Below are 10528 nucleotides of genomic sequence, written 5' to 3' on the forward strand. Positions count from 1 at the left end.
GGTTGGGTGAGGTCCGATGAGTTTAACGTCTACAGATTGGGAGTTGCCAGAAAATACACAGGAGGTAGATGAACATTAACGAATATTACACAGGGTGGGGTCAGAAACACATGGTCTGGGAAAAGATCAATAAGAGAACCAAAGAATGAGGACCTAATCAGCATCAAAGGGGAAGGGAACAATAGCCAACGGGAGATTGAACACTAAGAGCTGTGTAATTTAGGACCAATGAAAACATGAATGTCTTTGGAGTTTATGTATAAATAGGTGAAAAGTCTAGTAAAGAACCATGTATAGTGGAATGATTTTCACTGCGCAACCCGGACACTGCGGATGATAATTTCTACGGCACATCCCCGGCCAGAATAAAGTAACAAAGTAACGCTGTGATTTTCTAACACTGAAAAGATGTTGCAGAGAGTTCCTGTTTTCCCTGCAGTTTCAGTGGCAACTCTTGTGGTTGTTTAAGGGGGTAGGCACAGGGGCAAAGATTCCTGGCAAAGGTTGGAGGCTGCTCAGTGTCGCCCTGATTTTTTAAGGTTTTCTAAGCCTTCTGATGTTGACATTCTTTTAGAGAACTTTCTCACACACTTTCTGTAAGTAGCACATTGTTTTGCATTCCTTTATGGAGGAGGAGAACTTTGATGGACTGTTGGTTTGTCCAGTGTCATTGGACAGGTGGCACTGTCACCCTCCAATCCACTGTCACTTTTGGAAAACTATATATGTTGGAGGCAGAAAATAAACTTCCCCTTTTTTTGCTCTTCACCTTGAGAGCAGCGGTGTGCGCCTGTGTTCTTTCGTGTTCCACAGCGACAGCTCAGGCTGCAGTAAGGAGGTGAAACATAACCCAAAGCATAACCCAAAGGCGAGGAAAACCCTCCCAAAACCTGTCCCCAGCGCAGACACAGAGGGGGATCCAGCCAGTATCAGGAAGGGGCTGCTCAACCAGCAGGAGGGAGGGGCTGTTCGTCCACGGGAAATGCTGTCAGCGCTTATTTTAAAAAAGAAACACTTCATTTCTTCGCCCCTGTTCCACTTTCGAGTCCGAGGGCTCAGCCCGGCTCCCCTGAGGGCAGCCCCGAAAATGAAAGCCAGCCAGCCCCTCCGCCTGCGCCGAACCGAGTCCGGCGGGGCTGCCGAGGAGGGCCCGGGGAGCTGCCCGGGAGGGCCCGGCGGGGCTGCCGAGGAGGAGCCGTGCGCGGTGACACCGCCCCGGGAGGCCGCGGGAGGCCGGGCCGAGAGGAGCGGCCCGGGACGGGTTAAACAGGCCGCACCCAGGGCTGCGGAGGCCAGACCGCGCCCCATGGCCGGGGGCGGGTTCCCGGGGGCTGCTCGCAGTCTGCTGGGAGCGGTGGGCATGCTGGCCGGGCTGGCGGCGATCGGGGGGCTCGCTGTGTGAGTAGCCGCGGGTCGGGAGCGGCCCGGGGCCCGGCTGAGGCGGGGCCGCCGGCTTTCGCCGCTTCTGCTTCTCAGCAGCGAAAAGGAGAAGCGAGCCTGAGCTGCGGAGGGTTTCTGGGGGAGGGCGTGGTTGGTATTTCATGGCTGAAGTACCTGCGGGGTGGGGGCGCTGCCTGTGTGAGCAGCTGCTGCTGTAGCCCGAGGAGCAGGGGCAGGTGCCACTACCATGGCCTGGCCCTGGCAAAGCTGAGCAGGCAGCCAAACCTTACCGCTTACTTTGGTACCCCGAGGGTCAGCCTCGCCTTACCCCAGGGTACAAGAGCCGCTGGGTGCTGATGTGAGCTTGCTCATGCACTCAGAAAGGTGGAGACCATGACTGTGGTCACATATCCTGCACGTGGTTCGGCAGTCCTGCCCTGGGTTTTTGGTCTTTGAGCTGGGTTGGATATGCAGCTTTATCCTGCCAGCATCCCAGCAGGACATCTCCAGGTGCCCCTGGGCCAGGGCTGGGCTGCCCAGGAGCTGCCACACACTTAGCGGCGGTAGGTGCACAGGGTCCATGTGCTGTGAAGAAATACATCCTCTGAGTGAGACTTGTGTGGCAGGCAGGGTATCCAGCCTGCTGGAGCTTAGCAGAACAAGCCCATACTGAATTGGGAAAGATTTAATTCTCATTCTCCTTCTCTCTTTTTCTTTCTTATAGTGTTTTCTACACTCAAGTAGCTGTGGGACAAAAAATGTGTCCTAAGGAGGTGGAAAACTACGTGGCATCCATGGTGCTGAGTGCAGTTGGTGACACGGTGGCATATTACAACGGGAGATGGGAGTTCCAGAAGAGTGGCCCAGTCATCCACAAGGAGCTGGCTGACATGGGGGGACTGGCCAACATCAGCCTCCAGGGCTGGATAGTCAGCGATGATACCGTGATGCACTTGGCCACAGCCGAAGCCCTGGTAGCAGCCGGGAAAAACCCAACATTACCACATCTCTACACTCTGCTTGCAAGGAACTACAAGGAGTGCATGAATGACATGAAGGGCAGAGCTCCAGGTAACCCCTCCATCCTGCTGTCTGGGTAGAGCTGTGCTGTTGCTCATGTCTCTCCTGCAGCTTGGTGCTGGGGCTGGCCCCTGCTCTGCTTTGGGCTGTTTACTGTATTTCACATAAAGGAAAAGTGTTCCACACTTAGTACCTGTTTCAGGATGAGCCAAAGAGAACAGAATAGGATAAGCTGAAGTGGTTTTGGCTTCTCTGAACTAGATGAAGAAGATGCTGTTTTGTTCACATTTACAAAACATTTTTATGGGTGTGTTTGAGGCCTAGCCTGAGCTCAGGAAGGGTGATAGCTTTTGAACTTGGGATTCCTACATTCAGTGGCTGAAAAATTCACATTCAGCTATTGTAATGCACACCCTGAGATGCACCCCAGAGAATTGTTACAAAATTTCTCGTCATGAACACAAAAATTACATGTAAAACATATTTAAAGGCATAAAGATCCTTGCTGGGAATAATTACACTTACTAAACCCAAAGTCTGCTTGTGGCTAGCTCTGCATGCTTGATTTCTGCACCAGGACAGTCAGGCCAATCTTCTTTTCTGAAGCCTGTACTTCCATCATCTCTCTTTTCTCTGCATAGACACATTGGTGCTGAGTTTGTGTCACAAGCAGCAGGCCAGGCAGTATTCAGGAAGGGCACCTCGGCAGGCTACAGTAGCCAAGAGATGTACAGAATATCCCTGTGGTTCCTAATTCACCCAGCCCTCCTGGCCGAGCTCTTCCCCAAGGATTCCATCTGTCTCTGTGCTCATGGCCCAGGCTCTTCTGGACGCTTGGATTACATTTACATTGGAGCTGCTTAGACTGGGCCTCTAATTTGACCAGTGCAGGAGGCATAAAATATCCAGGAGACACTCAAATTCATCAGTCCTGTGCAAAGTTTACACATTGAAATTGTATGTATGCTTAGATGTGCTTATTTGGAGTGGCCAGAGTATGTCAAGAGTGTTCTGTCTTGACATTAAACATGGGAAAGGCCAAATCTTGCCACTGAGCATAGTGTATTGGAGCTGTGCATTTCCAAAATAAACCAGGTTGGAAACCTGAATAGGAATTTATTCTGCTTACCTTTCCACAGTGGGCTCCTGTCCTTGTGTAAAAAAGGAGCCCACTGTGGAAATTATCAGTCCTCTTTTAACACCCATATTCCCAGTTGTTGGAGTGGCCTAATTAATAAAATATTTAGGAAGGGGTAATGATGCTTGTCAGGACAGCTGAAACTGGCAGATCAAACTTCCAAGAGATTCACGGCAGTTTTGGTGAAGCAGCATAGTTTAGCTCCCCCAGCCAAGATGGACTAACCACAGCTGCCAGTGAGACAGCGCCTGGAAAGATTTTCACTCTCTAACCTTGGTAACTAAAACCTAAGATGAAAAGGAGAAGAACTTAAAATTTAAATATTAGTAAATCTCTAAGGATAACAGGACACCTACTGTATTCCTTCTGTGACAAAACTGAGCTGCAATATGCCCAAAGAAGTTCCTTTTCCTGGAAGTGATGTATTTGAAAGCAAACTTGCTATGGACATTAAGAGGAGTGACAAGGAAAGGTCAGATTATCTAGGTAAAAAAAGAAATACACATTGTTTAGTGGGTCCAAAGACAATTAAAACTGTTGCAAATTCAGAATTGCTCCTGTTGCAGGTACAGGAAAGGCATTCAGCTCTGAGAGTTTAAATCCTGATCCTTAGCAGTTTAATTCCCACTGAAGGGATACCTAATCCATACCCTGAAAGGCTGTCTGGATTCTCCATGCCAAATTGATAACTCCTAATGATAAAAGCTGCATGCCAATAACTCCTTTTGGCGGTTCAGAAGAAGTGGATTTTAACTGAGAATAAAACCCAAGGTGGTGCTCTTCTGACCTAAGTACTCCCCAGGGAATTGCAGCCCTGAAGGCTGAGAATGGAAAATTGCTTTTGGAACTTTGGCCCAACACAGAAGAGATTTCCTTAGAACAGTGGGGGAAAGTCACATTGGTGGCTCACATGAGGCAGTCTAGACCTGAAAACCCAAAGCTGCAGTAACAAAGGGATTCCCACAAGGTTCTGAGTCACAGGGCAGCCACAGCAGCGTCCCTCAGGGACGAAGCCCCAGGAGAGAACTCTGGGGGCAGTAATTCAATGACAAGGTAATCCCTACATCCACTACTGCTATTTGTGATGTGCCACAGCCCCAAATTCATTGTTTCTTGCAAGATTACAAAGTCAGTGAATTAAGCAACACAAGCATAGATATACTTCTTTTTTCATGGTACAACTAAAGCACTTCCTCAGGAAACCGTCTGCTTCAAAATTGTCTTTTGGTCCTATTCCTCTCCCTTTGGAATTTTTTACCGCTGTGTGGTTTGTTTAACTCACCCTTTTCTATGTGTACTGATCAATCCCAAACAACTGTTACCTCAGGAGTCTAGGTAAGTGGAATGAAAGCCTATCCCAAAAATTGAGTCCAGCTGTTCTTGAGACTTTTTCAGGTTGCCCTAATTCACATGCCACTTTTTCCTTGTATTTCTTCTTTCCTTAGACCAGTACCATGCTTAGGTTACTTTTAATTGTCTATTGTTAGTGAAAAGGATTCCTAACCTGGATGTAAAGGATTTCCAAAACAATTTGCTAATTAAAAAACTCCCTATAGCAGTTTTTTTTAAACCTATTTAAAAAAAAAACCTGATGTGATTCCATCTTAGTCTTCCTAAATCGGCTTTCCAATGTTTTAATATTTTTACTGTTTAAAAGTGTGAGGGATACTACTTGTAATACTTCATAAATTATAAGTCTTAGCTGTTATACACTGGTTTGTTTTACACAATTTTTTCCACTTGCAAGTTACCAGTAGTCATTTCCTAAAATAATATCCACAGCCTTAAAGCTTCAAGCAAATTGTATTGCAAAATCACCAGTCTTTCTTTCCATTTAAAGCCTTGTCATCTTCCTTTTTATTTTAGCTACAATTAGTGCAAGAGCAATCTCACTTTTTATCAAGGATTGAGGTGTGTGGTCTCAGCCTGCCCAGACAGATCCTGAAGAAATGTTTTTTCTCGAAGTTTCAGCAAGAGTAATCTTTGCTTTTGTTATGCAGATTTTGATGTTAAGCTACCTTAGTCCCTGTGCTCCCCCCCTCCCCCTTGCTTTCCTGGAAGAGTTCTCTTTTACCAGAATATACAAATAGAGTAGTTGAAACAGCTTTTTAAAAACGTGGCTTTGTTTGACAGGTTCATTTTAATGTCCTGTTACAGGTCGTTGGGTACAATGCTTGGTATGATGAGATTTTTAGAAAAATGCCTCAATTTTCTCTTAGTCATCATCAAGTTGGAAATTATGCTGCTGTCCCTCTTAACAATTTTGATACACAGCAGCCAGCACTGAATTAGTAAAGTACATGAAATTTAGAGGCCTGGACATGTTCCCACACCGAGACATCCTAAATGCAAACTCACAGACACTTCAGTTAGGGGTTGGTTGCGACCAGTCCCAGTAGAGCTAAAGACACTTGGCCCAGCATGTGACATTATTCCTGACAGGAATTAGTTATTTTTAGCCTAGGTCCAGAAGCCAGTCTTAAAGCTGTGCATGGATTTGGAGATATTTCAGTTACAAGAGGGCTGTAAAAGCAGGTAAAACAGGCTGCCATAAACCAAACCCTACTGCCAAATGTGTACTTGGAAGCGCAGAAGCCAAGAGCTCTGCAGTGGACTTAGTGCAGTACCTGGCTGTGATGAGCAAGGTCGTAGATCATGGAGACTGAGTTGCACCAAAGTGAGGTGAATTTGCTTGACCAGGCTTCTTCCTTGCTACTCTCTTCCATTTAGTTTGACTTCCAAAGTAACAGAGCACCTGCAAGTTCATCATCTATCCGTCCCAGTGAGGGAACAGAGTGTAGGAGCAACAGTCTAGTTTTGGGGATGTGGTAACAGCCTGCTGCTGCTGTTATCCTGTGTGTCTGAGAGACAGGACTCAGCACACTGGGGTTAGTCTGTTGAGCCCACCTTTGTCAGTGTCCAGCTCATTAAAACTTAAATGAAGCTGATTGAAACCAGCCTTGATTTACCTTCCTGCTTGAAAAAGAAGTATTTACAATTGGGGCAGAAGAGAAGACCAGGAGGAAAAAAAAGCAAGGTGGAAGAAAATCAAAGATAATTCAATGTTCCAAAACTGTTTCTTCTTTACACACAAGCATTTGGGTTTAGCTCTCAAAACATTTCATTGTCTTGGCTGGGGAAGCTGGCTGGGCTTTGAAACTTGGATGTGTTTTCTTCGTTCTATGAATGTGTTGGACTAAAAAGTGTTAATCTGAAGAAGCAGCACTGGAAGAAGCAGAGTAATTTCTTTAAAAATTAAATAGCAGAAATATGAAAGAGATGGAAGTGGGCTTGCCTCATTTCTTATACTCTTTCTGTAGTTACACTTTAGTGGCAGTGTTTGGAGATGAACTAGTGAGCTGGACAAACCTTTGGTCTCACCTAGTACAGCTGCTCTTCAGTTTATGAAAGAGGACTAGAGTAGAGCCAGACATGCAGACCGTGTTGAGGTGAGACAGGTGCTACACTCAAGGCTTTCTGACAAAACTAAACTGCAACAAGGGAGAACTGGAAAACATTTTCTATCAGTACATTTTCTATTAGTGATGAGGAGATGAGGAGCTTGTGGGGTGTCTGCCTTTCCAAATTCTGTGAAAAAGCAGTTACCTACACTGGCCTTGTGTCAGAGATCCTACAAAGCTTTCTGTTTACAGAGGGAAATACCCAGGTATATGTGTATCTATCCATTAGTATATATGGTTTTTTTTGATAACACAAAATGTAAATATAAACCATGTCAGTAAATGAGCAATGAAGTGTGTCCTACCCCTAGACCTTTTGTTTTCATTAACAAAAATTGTCAGGTCTGCTTAGGAGGATGCAGAATGCTCCAGCAGATTAAGGCAGGGATATGTATGTGAGCAGATGACTTATGTTTTTAAAAGGAAGCTCAACTCCCTTACACAGAGCAATGCTTTCTTTCCCACTGCCCTGCCTGTCTTCCCCCTGTTCCCAAGCTACCTCCTGCTGATGTTTCTGTTTCTTCTTTCTCTCGGGCTCTGTGGTCCTGTCTCCAGGTGCCATGTCTGTGGAAAGCACCAGGAAGCTGGATCCGGGGCGGCCGAATGGCTGGCGGATCCCGTTCAGCCCGCGGGCAGGGGGCTGCGGGGCGGCCATGCGCGCCATGTGCATCGGGCTGCGCTTCTACCAGCCCGCCCAGCTGGACACCCTGGTCAAAGTCAGCATCGAGAGCGGCCGCATGACCCACCACCACCCCACCGGCTACCTGGGGGCCCTGGCCTCAGCCCTCTTCACGGCTTATGCGGTGAACAGCGTGCCCCCCGTGGCCTGGGGGAAGGGGCTGATGGAGGTGCTGCCACGGGCAAAAGCCTACGTGCAGGAATCCGGCTTCTTTGTGAAGGAGAACATGGAGCAATGGTGAGCTGCGTTCTCTGCACTGCCATTTCTTAAAGCCCTTGTACCATAAGGCGAGTCTGCTCATGCTTAAGTTTCAGTAATCACATTATGGCAAAATCCTAGGGCAGCACACACCTGGCACAGGATCGTATCAATTCAGAGTACCTTAATTTGGGAGAAAAAAAAGAGGCGGGTTGTGTTTGGGTCAGGTACTTGTGGCCATTTTTTGAATCCGTTATGAAGTAGGTAGAATCGTCCTCTCATGCAACTGCGATTTTATGAAAGATGGCAAGCAGAGCTGGGGAACGGCATCAAGCTTAGGGCTGAGCTCAGTTTGAAAGCTACAACCAAATCTGCATATTCACTGCACCTCTGTGTGCAGGGGCACGCACAGAGGTAGAGCTGCTCTGAATTTGGGAGGATGACTCAGTTCTCACTCTTAGCCTTTGAATCCTGCAGGTGCTGGGCTGCCTTCTCCCATGTGACTAGAGGGAGGGGAAATCTAACTCACTGAAACTTGTCCTTGTACCTTTTACCGTAAATCACGTCCCTAGTTTTGACAAATGGGGGCCGCCTGCCATTTTGCTGAGCCCTCGCTCCGGGCTCTTGACGTGGCGCGTTTTCCGCTGGCACCTGCGTGGTGCTCAGCTGCGTGCTGTTGCCCCGGGACAACTTACAGCCGCTCCATCCCGTCCTGTTTGGCAGGTATTACTTCGAAGAGAAGTGGAAAAAATACCTGGAGGAGAGAGGCATCTCGGATGGGGTCTCGTTGCCCAAATTCCCAGCCAAGTACGGCGTGGAAGAGAGAGACTCGTTCTACACCTCGCTCAGCTACAGCGGCTGGGGGGGCAGCAGCGGGCACGACGCGCCCATGATCGCCTACGACGCCCTGCTGGGCGCGGGGGACTCCTGGACCGAGCTGGCTCACCGCGCCTTCTTCCACGGCGGGGACAGCGACTCCACGGCTGCCATCGCCGCCAGCTGGTGGGGCGTCATTCACGCCTTCAAGGGGGTTCCCCCCTCCCTCTATGCCCACCTGGAGTACAAGGACCGCCTGGAGAAGGTAGCCAAGGACTTGCACAGCATACTCTAGGCAGGAGATGGCAGGGCACCCCACAGGCACACTTAGCCGTGCTCTCTTGCTTGGTTTGCAATGCTGCTGGATTAAATCTCGAGAATGTAAGCCAGAGCCAGACCTGCCTTTTCTCTGTGTGCTGGCTTCAGTGGGGAGGCCATGTCAATGCTAGTTTGGGGCTGGTGATTTGATGGGAAGACACAAGTGGTCCCCTGAGACATCCCTCCTGTGCTGCAGGGTGGCTGCACATCGTCTGGTCCTCAAGAGAAACAGTAGCACCCACAGCAGCCCTGCTGGTCCTGCTGCAGCAGCAGGATAGGCAGCAAACCCCACTCAAACCCTCCAAACCAGCATCCTCCCTCTACAAGGGGAGCAGGGAGCACAAGCAGTCCATTGTGTCTGGGGACAACAGAGATTTCCTACAAAATTATTTTAGCAGAGGATGTTATTTGTTTCAAATGAATGTGGAAAAAAACCCCAAACCTGACCTTAAAGCTGCATGAGCAACGCATTTTACCTAATCCCACACCACTCCTGCAATACAGGTAGGAATGCATCACGCTACTTCCCTATTTCAGTGAATATGGGAGAATTCAAGACTCCTGACCAAATCCTTACTTAAGGCAAAAGTGGGTAAGGAGAATTAACAGGTTGCATTGTACGTCAGCTTCTGTAGTGAACTATATTCTGCTTTCATCAAGCATCAAGGTTACTAAAAGTAATTTGCTTAACATTTGCTATGCATAATTCTATTAAAATAAGGTTTTTCTTCAAATCCAGACTATGACACAGCAAAGAACTTTTACTGTTTTCAGAAGAATTTCAAAACCAGTGTTTTCCGAATAAAAAGTCCTGACAAGCCTCTGTTAAATGTTCTATTCTATTATGGCATGGGTTGAGGGTTGGATGGAGTGTGAAATCAGAGGTGCCAGGTGTCTGCAAGTTCCAGCTGCAAGAGAGAATATGTGCTACCAATGGTAGGGAGAGAAGTTACTGCATCAAGGAGTAGGGGCAGAGGGAGAGGGTTCCCAGGAGGAGGGCCTCAGCACACCTTTATGCTGTGAGTCCACACAAAGGCATAATAAAAGCCCAGATCTGACAAAAACCAGCTGCAATAAGATTCACAATTTCAACACAGTTTACTACAGCTCTCGGGTGTGTTGTATAAAACATGTTTTAGTGCAACATAGTACAAAGTTTTTGTTGGGTTTTTTTTTCACTTTTTTTTTAAAAATCCCAAACATTTTTCCACATCATGCATGGATAGGTCTCTCTCTTTCTTCTTGGGTTTGTTACAGAAAGTTACTGCAGAGAGAGTGGTTTGAAAAGCTTTGTGTTAAAACTCATTACAGGAAGAGGCTGCCTTAATAAAAACTGAGAGAAGTTTGAGACTGGGCAACACACTGCCAGAGCAATGGAGAAATGTCACCAGCAAGGTACATTCAGGGACCACTGTGGGAGCCACTTCCCAGGAAAGCCTGGCCCCTGTGGCAGGCCTCCAGGAGAGCCCTGATCTGGGGCAGACAGGCTGGCGAGGAGGAGCGTGGCTCAGGCACAGA

The 10528-nt window shown here is 47.7% G+C and overlaps 1 protein-coding gene across 1 annotated transcript; it reads left to right on the plus strand.

The window, feature by feature from the left end:
• Positions 1-1087: 1087 nt before the first annotated feature.
• ADPRH (ADP-ribosylarginine hydrolase) lies at positions 1088-9821 on the plus strand (the record flags this gene model as incomplete). The annotated part of the gene is made up of 4 exons (XM_084226790.1): positions 1088-1398; positions 2105-2451; positions 7555-7915; positions 8600-9821. The coding sequence occupies 4 exons, from the start codon at positions 1088-1090 to the stop codon at positions 8985-8987; spliced, it is 1407 nt and encodes a 468-aa protein (XP_084082916.1). The 3' UTR covers positions 8988-9821.
• Positions 9822-10528: the final 707 nt, after the last annotated feature.

Source organism: Fringilla coelebs (genome assembly GCF_963513975.1).
Source record: "Fringilla coelebs genome assembly, chromosome: 2".
Classification (NCBI taxonomy): Eukaryota; Metazoa; Chordata; class Aves; order Passeriformes; family Fringillidae; genus Fringilla; species Fringilla coelebs.